Source organism: Eschrichtius robustus, chromosome 2, assembly GCF_028021215.1.
Source record: "Eschrichtius robustus isolate mEscRob2 chromosome 2, mEscRob2.pri, whole genome shotgun sequence".
Lineage (NCBI taxonomy): Eukaryota > Metazoa > Chordata > Mammalia > Artiodactyla > Eschrichtiidae > Eschrichtius > Eschrichtius robustus.
This window is the reverse complement of record NC_090825.1, coordinates 179,004,586-179,018,045: the sequence shown is the minus strand read 5'-3', so window position 1 is coordinate 179,018,045 and position 13,460 is coordinate 179,004,586. Positions and strand designations below refer to the sequence as shown.

Here is a 13,460-nt window from a genome sequence, read left to right as displayed (position 1 = left end):
GGGGCCCGCGGCCGGGGTGGGCTCGGCCCGGGCCCTGACTCTCTGGCGGGGATCCCCGGGAAAAGCGCCCCCTGCCCCGTTCAGTGCCCCCCCCCAGACACAAAAGCGGGCGCAGGAAGCTCGGGGAGCGCGCGTTGGTCAATTCCAACGTTCCGCGGACCCCAGGCGGCCGGTTTGTCAATAATCTTCCGTTTTCAGTCGCCCGGCCCGGAGGGGTTGCCCACCCCCATGCAAATCGGCCGCTTTCCAAGAAGCCTTTGAAATCGGACTGGGGTTTCTGTCGTATTATTTCTTCTCTCTCTTCAGTGTTTCTTTTCTCACTTCCTCCGGGCCGCCCCCTCCGGACTCTCCTAGCCCCCTCCCCAGCTTTCTGACCCGCCCTCCCCCTCCTCTTCCCTTCGTGAAGTGAGGGCCCCCTTTCGCCACCCGTGGGCCCCAGCCTTGCACAACTCTTTAAATAACCGTGTTTTGCAAGCCCTGGGCCGAGCGGGTGACCTCTCTCTCCGGGAGGCATGGGGGGGGAGGGTGTGGCCCCAGATCCCTCCCTTCCCCCCCCCTCCAGGTCCCAAGGGCCACCCAGCACCCCCCCCCCCACATCCCCGCCCGGTCCCTGCCAGGGAATGCCTCTCCCCTAGGGTTGTCATAAAGTGGGGGTAGGGCCTGAGGACAAAGGGCTCTTGGGGGGGAGGGGTCTGGAGGGGGTGGGCGTCACCAGCTTAGGGTTAATGGCGGCCATGGGGGGGGGCCCAGGCTAGAGCCCAGGGGGGCTCCGGGGTTCCCACCTGCCCCCTCCACCAGCCCCAACGTGGAGGCCTGCCCTGCTCCCCTCCCCCACCCGTGGACCCGGAAGGGTCATTAAACCCAGCAGGCCTGTGGGGGGGGGGGGGTGGTGGCTTGAGGGGGCGTGGCTTCCTCTGGCCTCTTCCTTCTGCCCCCCAAAGAGGGGGGGCGTTGCCCAGAGCGTTTCCGTGGGGAGGGGGGGCTTGTCTTGAAGTTGTCAAAGGTGGGGGAGGGGCAGCAGACCAGACTAGACACTGGGTGAGAAGTGTCCCCTCAGCATTTCTTGGGGCTGGTGGGGGGGGGGGGTGACCGCCTGTCCCCCGGGGGTGGGGGCTGGGTGCTATCCTGCTGCCTCTAAGGACAGGCTGTGCTGGTCATTCTTCAGCACTATGGCCTCTGAGAGGGTCTTTGTGCCCTGGGACCCCTGCCCCTGCTAGATACTGAGGCCCTTCGGGGAAAGTAGGGTCCCTCCCTACTTTCCCGCAGGGACCCCCCCACCTGCCCCCCCCACTGCCCTTTCACCTATCCTGCTGGAAGACCCAGGCACTGGGGAAAGGGCCCCTCCCATGACTGGGGAGGCTGGGAGGGTCTACACTGCAAGACTCCCCTGGGGTGGGTGGTCAGGCTTCTCTTACCAGGTCACAGGAGGGGCCGGGAGGGCGGCCAGCCTGGTGACCCAGTGTCCGCCCGCTACCAGGAGCCTCTGGCCGCTGGACCCTCCTGTGTGTGGGACCCCTTTGCCCCAGGAGCTGCTCAGGAGCCTTTGGGGATTCATTTGTTGGTTGGAGTGGCTCCTGGACCCTCCTGTGTTCCCGTGATGTACCATCTGGGGTGTCACTGCCGGGCCTGTTGGGTTCTGCCTAGTCTGTTTTATTGGCGGCCTGGGCGGGTGGGGGTGTGACCTGGGCTTGGGTGAGTGGGGCTGGGGTGGGACCTGCATCCTCCTGTCCTTGGTGGTGCCCAGCTGTGCCGGGCTCTGGGACATTTGTACCCAGAGCCCGCCCGAGGCCCTGGCAAGGTGGGTTGGCGGTGGTCCAAAGGTACCCCGGGCTGGGGGCAGAGCGCATTGCCTTCTGGGACCTTGGCCCCACTTGGGGTCCCAAAGGGCAGGGGAACTCCCTGCAGAAGGCACATGGGGGCCGTGTGGGAGGCTCTGACGTCACCCAGACCCGGGTTCAACTCCCAGCCTTGCCTGGAACCTGCTGTGTGTCCTCCAGCAGGGCAGCTCCGAGCCTCAGTTTTCCCCATCCGTAAAATGGGGACCATCCAGCCTCCTTCCCTAAGTCCAGCGAGCGCCTGCTGTGCTCCCGCCTTTACCATCACACACTCGCTTCATCCCTGCTTGGGTGCAGCGAGGTGGGTGCCATTCGGGCACCATTTTGCAGATGGGGAAACTGAGGCCTAGAGAGACTGAGGTTTAGAGATGGGGTGAGAGCATGAATGGGGGAGCTTTAGTCTGTATACAGCAGGTGCTCAATCTGGGTCGGCCGTCATGCCTGTAAGATGCCCGGAGCCCCCTGGGCCAGGCTGCACCAGCATGGCCGTGAGCAGCACCTAGAACTCAGAACCGGAACCCAGAACCCCAGGACTCTGGTGCCCAGTAGCTGGCTGTAGCCAATCAGAAGCCAGAAACACCCTGTCCCCCTGTTTCTGTGTATGAAGCCATAATCCGAGGTCTTTCCCCTGGGTGCTGTCGTCCACTAAGTGTTTCTCTGTGGCCCAGACGGGTGGGGGCCGACTCAAGGCCCTCGGGAGTCCAGTGCGGGGTGACCCTGCTTCCCAGCCCTCTGGAGGGTGGACAGAGTGGGGGCAGATGGGACAAACGTGCTCCTCCACCTCCAAGGAGGCCCCCAGGTTTGCACCCTGATGGACGTGGATGGAAAGGATTTTCCCAGAGGCCTCTGAGGTCCGACCTCAGTGGGAAGGAGCCCAGGCGTGATCTGACGGTCTCTCCTGTCACCCCCAGGTTTCTGCAGACAAGTGAATGAGCCACCCGCCAACCGCCACCCCCCAGTGCCCGGTGTGAGAAGGAGGCGTCGCCTGCCTGCCGCTGGCATGCCCCGCCAGCCCTGAGCCTGAGCCCGGCGGCCCCCGCCCCTGCCCCCCGCCACCCGCCACCCTGCACTGCCCCGGCTCCCCCGCGGCCCCCACACTGCAGTGCGGCCGGGCCCCCTCCCCCCAGGGGCCGCCCCCGCCGCCGCCCCGCCCTGGTGCCCGGGGCGGCCCGGCCCGCAGGGCCATGAAGCTGCAGGCCGTGATGGAGACGCTCCTGCAGCGGCAGCAGCGGGCACGCCAGGAGCTGGAGGCCCGGCAGCCACCGCCGCCACCCCCCGAGCCCTCGGCTGGCCCCCCGGCCCGTGCCAGGGCCGCCCCGGACGAGGACAGGGAGCCCGAGAGCGCCCGGATGCAGCGGGCGCAGATGGCCGCGCTGGCCGCCATGCGAGCCGCCGCCGCCGGCCTCGGCCACGTGCCCAGCCCCGGCAGCTCCGAGGATGGGCCCCCCGGCTCGGAGGACGAGGACGTGGCCCCAGAGGGGGCACCAGGGTCTCCCCCCGCACCCGGCCGAGGCAGGGAGGCGACTGGCCTCCCTGAAGGTGACGGCCACTTCGAGGGCTCCGACGATGACCTGTGAGTTGGGGTGTGTGGGCGCCCCATGCTGAGCACTTGCCATGTGCCGATGGCTCTCAGCCCTGGGGACACAGCCATAGAGGAAGGACAAAACCCCTGTCCTGTTGACCACCCAGGATGTACCATCCTTTAGAACTTCCTGGGGGACGGTGGACCTTTCTCCACCTGCACCACCCAGGATCGGGGCCACCCGTCTCAAAAGGCTGACAAATACTTGAAGTGTGGCCAGTGCGGCCGGGATCTGCTTGTGTAGCTTTATTTCATCTTGATTTAAATGGAGCTACTCACACGTGGCCAATGGCCCCCATTGCCTGGCGAGGCTGTAGTAGATTTAGTGGCGGGGACAGGTGGAGTCCGTAGCCCCGGTGCAACCTGCTCAGTGTGCATCCATTGGCCCCCGGATGCGTCTCCCCGGGGTCTGATGCAGGCCCTGAGCTGGGCGCTGGCAGAACTCCGGTGGGATCCTTCTGGGAAGACGTTTAACGAGCAAAGCAGCAGGGCGATTGCAGGCTGCGATCGGAGTTGCCAAGAAAATAAAGCAGGGATCTTGGGGAGGGGGGTGGCTGGGGCCGGGATCAACTTCGGGCAGTGGTGGGTGAAGGTCTCCCTGCGGAGGTGACAGCCTCTAGGAAGGGCAAGGGGGAGCGGGGAACAGCATGCCCGGCAGAGGGAACAGCCTTAGCAAAGGCCCCGAGGCCGGAACTGGGTTGGCATTTTCAAGGCCCAGCAAGGAAGCCTGTGTGATGGAGGGGACGGGAGGGGAGACGGGGTTAGCAGGCGGGCAGGGGCTGGGCTTTCTGCCAAAGGGGCACCTCTAGTTTCTCTGGGCTAATTGGGAACGAGGGGAGTAAGGCCCACGACCTAAGCTGGTCTCCCCACGGGCATTCTCGGCAGCCAGAGCACATGGGGCTGCTCACCCGCGTCCAGACAGGGAAAGTGAGGCGGAGGAGGCGCGGGCCTTGCCTTCTCCCCTGACCCACGCCCTGTGTCTGCCCCAGGAAGCCGAAATGGGAGGAGGAGGAGGAGGAGGAGCTGGAGGACGATCTGGGGGACGAGGAGGACGACGAGGAGGACGAAGACTACGAGGACGAGGAGGGGCTCGGCCCCCCGGGCTCCGCCGGCCTGGGCCCCGCAGCCCTGTTCCCGCGCAAGGCCCAGCCGCTCCAGGCCTTCCGCGGCGACGGCGGGCCCCGGGCTCTGGGTGGCCAGGAGCGCCCGGGGGCTGGCCTGGCCCTCTCCGGAGGGGCTGCCCCCGCGGTGCCCCAGCTGCAGCCGCCGGACCACGGGGAGTGGACGTACGAGGAGCAGTTCAAGCAGGTGGGCCTCGCGTCCTCACCGGGGCTGTGGGCAGTCGCTGCCGGGGTCCTTCCGACCCGCCCCCCGATGTTCAGGCATTCGCTTGCCGGGTGCTGGGCATCTCGTGGAAGCCACAGTGTGGGATTGTGTCCTGTGGGTGGGATGGGCTGGCCGGTAAATGCATGGATGTGGGGACACGAGGGGCAAGTTCAGGGGGCTCCATCTGCACCAGAGGACAAGCAGAGAGAGAGAGCAAGGAGGGGGTTCTGAGCAGAGGGACCGGCCCTGGGAAAGGCCGCGCGCCTGGACGCGGCTCCACGGGGCTCATGGGTGTGGCCGGCGGGCGGGCAGGGGCGGGGGCTCAGGGACACAGGGCCAGAGGCCTTGTCCGTGGCGTCGAGTCTGGTCTGTTGAGCCTGTGGCTGTGGAGAGGGGGTTGAGCAGCGGGTGGCCACGTTGGTGTGGACGGCCAAGCAGCTCCTGGGGGCTCCGGAGGGGTGGGGAGGAAGCGGGCCGTCCTGGTGCCTTCCCCGCGGGCGGCCAGGGCAGAGGAAGTGGCCGGGCGGGGGATCCTTTGAAGTTGGGCCTCGCTGGGCTGGGCAGATGGAAACCAGATGGCGGCCGGGGCGGCCGGCTGGGCTTGCATTCCAGCCTGAGGCCAGCTGGGCCCTGCCCCGACCTCCGAGAGTGGACGGTGGGGACCTAGCCTCCCAGGCCCAGCGCCCGAGCCTCATGTGAGGCTACGGACGCGCCAGGCGCATGGGAGCCGGGAGGTGGCCGTGTATGGCCTTGGGGCACCCTCCCCCCATGCTGGCTTCCAGAACGGGCAGTGGGACCCTCCTGGAAGGAGCATGAGGTCCAGCCGCCATGTGGGAAAAGGGCGCTGGGACCCTGGCCACCCTCAGAAAGCTCAGATAAAGTACAGAGCTGGAAACTGGACACACAGTGTGAGACGAACAAGCCAGGGGCTGTGATGGGAGTGACGGGGCAGGTATAAAGGCAGAAGGGGACAGTGCCCGCAGGGTGGGCACGGCCAGGGCAGCGGCCCCGAGGCAGGAGGCCAGCCTGAGGAATGGGCAGGAAGGTTAATCCCCTGCCCAGGCATCTCGGGCTGGGTGGGGCCGCCTGGCTTCCGGCTGGGTCCTGGCACGCGGGTGGCAGTGCCAAGGGGTGGGATGACAGCCAGCAGACGTCATCTCCTTAGGGCGTGGCTGGCCGCTTCCCACGCGTGGCCCCGGCTGCCCCCTCCCGCCTGAAGGCTTTTCCTCTGCGTGTGGACCCCAGCCTGAGCCAGTGCCTGGGATCAGGCCCCCCCCCCACCCCCGCTCCCTGCCTCAGTTTCCCTCCTCTTCTTGAGGAGCCGCTTGTGGCTGGGTTGCTGTCTGTCTAGTTCTGCAGATAAGAAAACAGGGGCGAGGCATTGGGGGTGGGGGACGGGTTTCCCAGAACCGAGCTCTTGACGTCCGCTGGGGTCAAAATAACACAAACGGGAACCTCATGGGCGAGTTATATTTATGGACTCACCGAATATTTGCCATCTGCGCTGAGTCCAACCCTCAGGAAGCCCCAGGCTGGGGGCCAGAGCCAGACACCTCCCACCCCCCGCCTCACAGGGTCACGGCCAGGCCAGAGGAAGGGACAGGGCCGCAGCCCCTGTGGGGTTGGGGGTCGACAGGTAGCCCTGGCCCCGCCCAGCAGCTTCTGCTGCGTGGCCCAACACTGGCCCAACACTGGCGGGAGACGGGGCTTGGGTGGCCAGGCCAGGCGGAGTCCAGGGATCAGGTGTCCTGGCCACAAAGCCCCCTCGGCCCATCAGGAACAAAGGGCCTCCAGGGGCCATTGTCCCGCTGGTCTTTGGACACAATGATGATGTCTCGAGGACTCCCAGGGTCAGGGCACGGGTGGGGAAACTGAGGCCCAAGGGGCCCAGGGAACCCAGGTCACACAGTCAGTCTCATGCTTATGGAGCACCTACTGGATACGCAGCTCCTCTGCTGGGCGCAGAGAAGGCCCGTAAACAAATGGGAAGGAAGGGGTGAGGAAACGTGACCTGGCATCCAACTGGGGATGTGGGGAGGCCTCTCGGGATGTGGCACTTGCTCCAGGCCTGGTCGGAGAAGGAGCTGGGCCCTCACACTGAGGGGTGGTGGTGTGGCAGGCAGAGGAAACAGCCCGTGCAAAGGCCCCGGGGTAGGATGCAGCTTGGCTTGTGTGTGGAGGCTAGACGCCGCCGCCCGGCTGGGCCCCGCGGGGGATGGAATTGGATTCCAAGACGGTGGGGGCTAAGGGAAGTTGTGGGCAGCCGGGGGGCTGCCCTACAGCGCCAGGATCCTGTGCCTGCCTGTTTGTGGCAGGTCCAGCTGCCAGCACTGCCCTCCCGCCCAGCTGGCCAGGCATCTGTGCGGCCAGTGTCAACAGTGGCCCGGGCCCAGCCAGCCCAGCAGATGTCGGGGGCTGTGTTGACTCTGGGGCCTGCCCCACCCCCTTCCTGGCACGTGGCAGCCGGGCCGGCCGGCCGCCTGCTTGGCACCATCACTGCCTCTTCCTCCCCGGTCTTGGCAGGGCCTGGGCCTGACTTCCGCCCGAAAACCCTCGACAGCCGTGAAATTCTGCCGCCGGCTACAGGGTCTGGGGGGCAGCCAGGCTGGGGAGGGGCCGGGAGCAGCGGGCTCAGGGCCACGGAATCTTTCCTTGAAAGCCTGGAACCTCGCTGCCGTGGGGCCCCAGGGACTCATGCTGATGGAGGCCAGCACTGGCTGGGATCGTAGTGTGTCACGGGGAGCGAATAGGATCTCAGCCTGCTGCCGTCAGGTATGGCATCCTGGTGAAAAATCCTGGTGGTTTCCTGTTACCAGCAGGGCTGTGCCATCGTGGGATTTTAAGCAAGCAGAGTCTTTAATTGCAGATCTTCAGCCACTTAAGGATTTGAATCTTTAGTCTCAATGACTCAAACGCTGGGGTTTTTATTAACAGCTTTATTGACTTGAGATTCACCTAGCACATAACTCACCTATTGAAAGCGCGATTTGGTCGTTTTTCGTACATTCACGGGGTTGTGCAGTCAATTTTAGAACATTTTCATCACCTCAAAAATAAACCTTTTAAAATGTACCCTTTAGCTCTTACCCCCACCCCCTCTTCTAGCCCCTGACAGCTAGGAATCCACTCTCTGACTCTGTGGATCTGCCTGTTCTGGACGTTTCCCATCCGTGGAATCACACCCTGTGTGTCCTTCCGTGTCTGGCTTCTCTCCCTGAGCATCGTGTTCTCGGGGTCCGTCCACGTGGTAGCGAGTGTCAGGGCTTCTCTCCTTTTTGTGGCTGAGTGATATTCCATTATACGCACGTATATCTTGCACTTTATTTACTCATTCGTCCACCGATGGACAATGGGTCGTTTCTCCCTTTGGCTGCTATGAACGTGCGTGTACAAGTTGGTGCGTGAACGCGTGCTTTCAGTTCTCACGGGCATGTACCTAGGAGTGGAGGTGCTGCGTCGTGTGGTCACCCTGTGTTTAACCTTCTGAAGAGCTGCTGTTCACGGCGGCTGCTCCATTTTGCGTCCCCGCCAGCCACACGAAGCTTCCAGTTTCTCCATGTCCTCGCCGACGCTTGTGGTTATGACTTTGATTCCAGCCGTCCTGGTGGGGTGGCGTGCAGTCTCACTGTGGTTCTGATTTGCATTAAAGGTCGGGATCTTTATTCTCCCTCCTCTCCAAGGTCGTGTCTGCTCCCCACAACTTGTAAATGAGCTCAGAGGTATAGAGGTGACAGTTCTAGCTGGTATTTGTCGCCCAACTATGCAGAGGCAGCAGACGGAGCGTCTCACGTGTGTCTCGTGTACCTTCACTTCGTGGTGGGGTGGGGGGGCGCTGCATTTGCCCCGTCGTGCGGTTGTGGAAGCTGAGGCACGGAGCCGTCGAGCCGCTTTGCCCACGGTCACACGGGGGAGGTGTCAGAGCTGGGATTTGGCCCCAGGGTGTACTGGAGGAGTGGACAGATGGTGAGGGGCAGGGGGCAAGCCCCCCCTGGCTGAAGGTTTCGGGGGAGCCCGGGTGGCCCTCTGAGCCTCGGTCTCCTCGTCTGAAACGGAGGCGGTTGGTCCAGGGCCCAACAGCAGGGCGTCAGGAGCCGGTGCCTGGACACACAGGCCCCCAGGCAGGAAAGGCCTCTCGGGGCTGCTGAGGCCTTGCTGTGGACCCCGCCTGTCCCCTCTCCCCTCCCTGGGCCTCCTGGGGCCTGTTGAATTCCCGTGGGTGTCCTCCTCCACCCTAGCGTGTGTGGCCCTGGAAATGGGTTCAAGCAACTTGGGGTGAAGCCCTGGGCCTCAGCAAGAGGCCGGGGTCACATTTTGGTTTTTCTTTTCTGCTCCTTTCACCTCACTTCGATTTTTTTAAATTATGGGAGGTACACGTATATACATCTTCAAAGTCCTTTTTTGATGCCAGAAGTGACACTTGACACCATTCCGGTGGGGGATAAAAAGGGAAGGATTCCAGTGAGGCCTGAGACCTGCCAGCCCCCTCTGTGACCTAGCTGGCAGCAGCTATGGTTTTCCCAGGCCTTTCTCTGTCCATTTACACGGAAATGTGACGCATAAGGTATCGAAGTGTGGTCTCTCGGGCGGGGGGGGGGGGGGGGGGGGTGGTGGTGGTGGTGGTGGGGGAGCTGCCAGGATCTGCCAAACGCTGAGCTGGACGCACTGCTTTTCTCATTTTTTCTCATCATTTTCACTCTGCATCTGTCTGTTTTATCAGAGTGTTTCAAGTAGCCGAGTTCTTTTCAGCTGTTGCGGGTTCCCTTGTGGAGCCGACACCAACACGCTGGTCTGTTTTCCTGTTTCCCTGTTGTAAACAACACTGCAGTGAACATCTCTGGGCTCATGAGAGTTGCTTGGAGCTGAATGGGGTGGGATTAGGGAGCAGGAATTGCCGGGACTCCGGGAAGAGGTGGCAGATGGTTTCTTCATCCTACCTGGGAGCCCCCAGATACTGGGGGCCCAGAGAGGGACACACGCACTTCAGCCCTGAAGAGTCAGGGCTGGGCTAGAGGGAAAGCTGCCCAGAGGAATGGGCTTTGGAGCTGGGGCTTTGCAGGACATGTCAGAGTTGGCCAGATGGAGAGAGAAGGGTTAGGGCCTGCATCTTGGAATGGCGTGGCTGGAACATAAAGTGGGAGGGGTAGGGGTGGGCAGACATTAGGGCAAAGCAAAGGTGGGCTCAGAGGGGGGCCTTAGCATGGTTTAGTGCTGGGGGAGAGAGAGGGATTCTGGGAGAACCCTCTGGGCTCTGCAGTCCAGGGAGGAGTGGAAGAGGCCAGCGCTACAGCCAGTCCTGCGGGACCAGGGAGAAGGAGGAGGAGAATTTTTTGGTGGAGTGTGTTCTGGGCACAGGCTGGAGGTCAGGCACTGGCTTCTGAGCCCAATGACGTTGAGCCAGTTTGCTTGGGGCAGTGTGGGCTGGGCCCAGGCCCGTGGGTCCTGCAGGCCACCTCTGGCGCCGGGCGTCTTCCTGGGGCGCCGGGGTCCCTGGGCCCCGTGCTGGGGGCGGGACCTGTGCCAAGGAGCCCCCCGGGAGCCCAGCCCTGCCCGCCCGGGACAGCGCCCACCTCATCAAAGCTACTGCGGCTGCTGGCATGGAGCCAGATGGGCCGTGGCGGGCGCGGGGAGGATGCCGCCTGCAGCCCTGGCACCATGCCCCCGCCCGTGCCAGCCCTGGGAACCACACTGACTCAGCCGGAAGAGCCTTATCTGGCCCCGGCGCCGCCGCCCGGCTGCCCGGTCACTGCCGAGGGGTCACTGCCGCTGTGGCCTGGCCCCCCACACCCACCGCTGCTCCCCACCCCGGTGGTCACTGCCAAGCACCCGGCCCCTCCCCACGCTTTCTAATGACACGCATGGTGCCAGAGGGCGTGGTGCCCGGCGGGCATGGGGCGCACGTGGGGTCCAACCCGCTGACGTGGGCGAGCGCGTGTACGTCGGGACGTGGTGGCTACGTGGGGTCCCTGTGGGCTGGGGGTTCCCGTCTCGAGGGACCCTGTGTGTGTCGGGGTCTGTGTTTGCAGAGCCGGGTCTCTGGGGGCATCTTGAGACCCCCTCCTGTGGTGTCCGTGACCATGCGTTTGCTGGCGTGGCTCTCCCGTGTGTCTGTGTGCACGGTCTGGGGCCATGTGGACCCATCTGCAGCGTCTTGTGTGTGTATCTGTCACCTCAGGCGCCTGCTTGTGTGTCCCCGTGTCTGGAGTGTTTGTGTACGTCTGCGTGCACCCCCATGCGACGTGGCCCTGACATGTGTGGGCGTGTTGTGAGTGTGTCCTGGGGTCTGGGTGGCTGAGCTTGTGTATCCGTGTGTGTCGATCCCAGCGCTGTGCCTGTTCCACACGTCTGTACAGTGGATGACAGGTGACCCTTTCCCGTGGCTGTTTTGTGTGCACGTGGCTGTATGCTTGTGGGTCTGCAAGCACACACGTGTGTGCGTGCACGTGTGCCCGTGTGTGAGCCTTCCGTGCCCCCCGCTGGCCCCGTGTCTCGGGAATCTTGAGCGTGCGGTGGGGCCCATTAACCGTTAGCCAGAAAGTCACGTTGCCCCAGTCAGTGGCTTGAATCGGCGGCCCGGGCACAGGTCAGCCGCCCGCGCCCGTCCGCGTGGCTTCCCGAGCCGCCTTGCTGACGCAGCCCCAGGGAGCCGCGAGGTGTGACCAGGGCCTCAGGGGCTGCAGGGGGTCCCACCGCCAGGTTCCATCCCTTCCTCCCCTCACGTGCTGTGTGATCTTGGACAGGGGTGCGCCCTCTCTGATCCAGAGGTGCAGCCGGGGGATGCTGGGCAGGGCTCACCTGCTCTGTGCCTCAGTTTCCCCACCTGACACAAAGACCCTTCAACCCGCCGAGCCTTCTGATCTCGAGCCAGCACCCCCTGCGGTGACTTCGAGGGGCATCCCAGGCCCTCTGGAAGGCCCAGCGACCCCGTTTGCAGACGCCATCCACTGCTCCGGGCGGGGCCGGGGGCAGCTGGGGTTGTGGGCTGTGGGTGGGCACACGTGGGGGCGGGGCCGGACCGCCCTCCTCTGCTCGCCCAGTTGCGCTCGGCCAGAGGACAATTGGGGGTCACGGGGTTAAACGGTAACCAATCTGCCTATTGAAGGCCCCAGCTCGGGACGCAGCCTTGCCCCTCGTCAGGGCCAGCGGGGGTCTCGTGGGGCCGAGGGGTGTGGCGGGCACAAAGTCAGCGCCGCCTGCCGCCACCCCCGCCTTCCAGACAATGAGCAAGGAACAGATGAAACCCTAATTCCAGGAAGAAACCTATCGGGGGGCATGAATGGGCACGTCTGCCCAAAATCTCGGAACGGGGACCTTGTTTGGAAATAGGGTCTTTGCAGGTGTGATGCAGTTAAGATGAGGCCATAGTGGAGGAGGGTGACCAGTGCCCTTAGAAAAAGAGGAGGGACACACAGAGACAGAAAATGGCCGTGTGACGTTGGGGGCAGAGACTGGGGTGATGCAGCCAGCCACAAGCCCAGAGGCCCCGAGAAGCTGGATGAGGAAGGGAGGACCCTCCCCCAAGCTTCTGGAGGGAGCGCAGCCCTGCCTCACCTGGATTCTGGACGTCTGGGCTCCAGAGCCGTGGAAGAACAAATCCCTGTGCCAAGCCCCCCGGCCTGTTGCCGCCCCAGGAAATGAATACAAAATCCAGTGAGGGCTTTGGGTCCCCGATCCTTGGGGCTCAGCAATGCCGGGCAGATTCTCATAGAGCCTCCTTAGGGGACCCTGACCGTGTGGTCCACGGGGTCATGGGACTGCTTTACGGCGCAAAGGCCAGGCTGGGCACCCGGGTGCGTGTGTGTCTGAGTCTGGGCCTTCCACAGGGACGTGTGGAGCTCCTGCTGTGTACCAGCCCCATTCTGGGCACCAGGTATGCACCTGTGAACAAAGCAGACAGAAGTGGCCACCCTTGTGGCCACGTGGCAGTGGGGGCCGGGTGGGTGCAGCAGCCGAGGGCGGGCCGTCTGGGGCCATTATCTGAGAGCCAGCCAGCGGACGAGGGTGTGTCTGTGTTTGTGTGTCTGGGTCTGGCTGGACGGGCGTGTCCATGTGCGCCTGGAGACCACTCCGGGTGGTGGGACCTGCTGCGTCTGGGCAGGCTGAGGGTCCACGTGTCGGGGTGGGAGCATGCGTCCAGATAGGGCTGGGAGGGTCCGTGTGCAGCCATGGGGCAGACCCGGGTCCATGCCACGTAGAGGTCCAGGCGGGGGGCCATGTGGTCTGTCTGGGCGGGGCCGGGGGTTCTCTCAAGGCGGTGGTGTGACTCCTAGTGTCCCTGGGGTAGGTGTGGCATCTCTGTCCAGGCTGGAGTGGCCGTGGGCCCTGGGGCTGTGTCACATTCTCTTTCTGCCCCGTGAGGGGTCTCTGAGGGTCCCCGTGGCCACCCCAGCCTCTGCCTTGTTAGGTTATGTCCCCCAGCCCACCCCATGGCTTCCAATGTGTATCTTCCGGGCTTGTGAGGCCCCTACCCAGGGGGGCGCCCCCAGCCCCAGGGGCTGCCAACTCTGGGCGGGGTGGGACGCCCGCTCCTTCTGTTCTGTATCCCCCCTTTTAGGACGAGCCCCGTTACGTTCTTCCCTGGGGCTCTGGCTGGGCCTGGGGCCTTGCTGGAGGCTGGAACCGGTGTGACTCGCCCAGGCCACCCTGCCTGGCATGGGGGAGCCGGGCCTGGAACCTGGCCGGGTCCGTCTGTCCCCAGGTCTCTGGTTTCTCTCTCTCCC

General features: G+C 64.2%; 1 protein-coding gene across 3 annotated transcripts in view; it reads left to right on the top strand.

Annotated features, from left to right (window-relative positions):
- The window catches only part of ARID3A (AT-rich interaction domain 3A), a 33,698-nt gene that overhangs the window by 889 nt on the left and 19,349 nt on the right, over nucleotides 1–13,460 (top strand). For all 3 annotated transcript variants that reach the window (XM_068537438.1, XM_068537437.1, XM_068537436.1), the window contains exons 2-3: nucleotides 2,747–3,408; nucleotides 4,407–4,725. In XM_068537438.1, coding sequence (XP_068393539.1) covers nucleotides 3,020–3,408; nucleotides 4,407–4,725 — 708 coding nt within the window. In that variant the 5' untranslated portion in view covers nucleotides 2,747–3,019. The remainder of the gene's footprint in view (nucleotides 1–2,746; nucleotides 3,409–4,406; nucleotides 4,726–13,460) is intronic.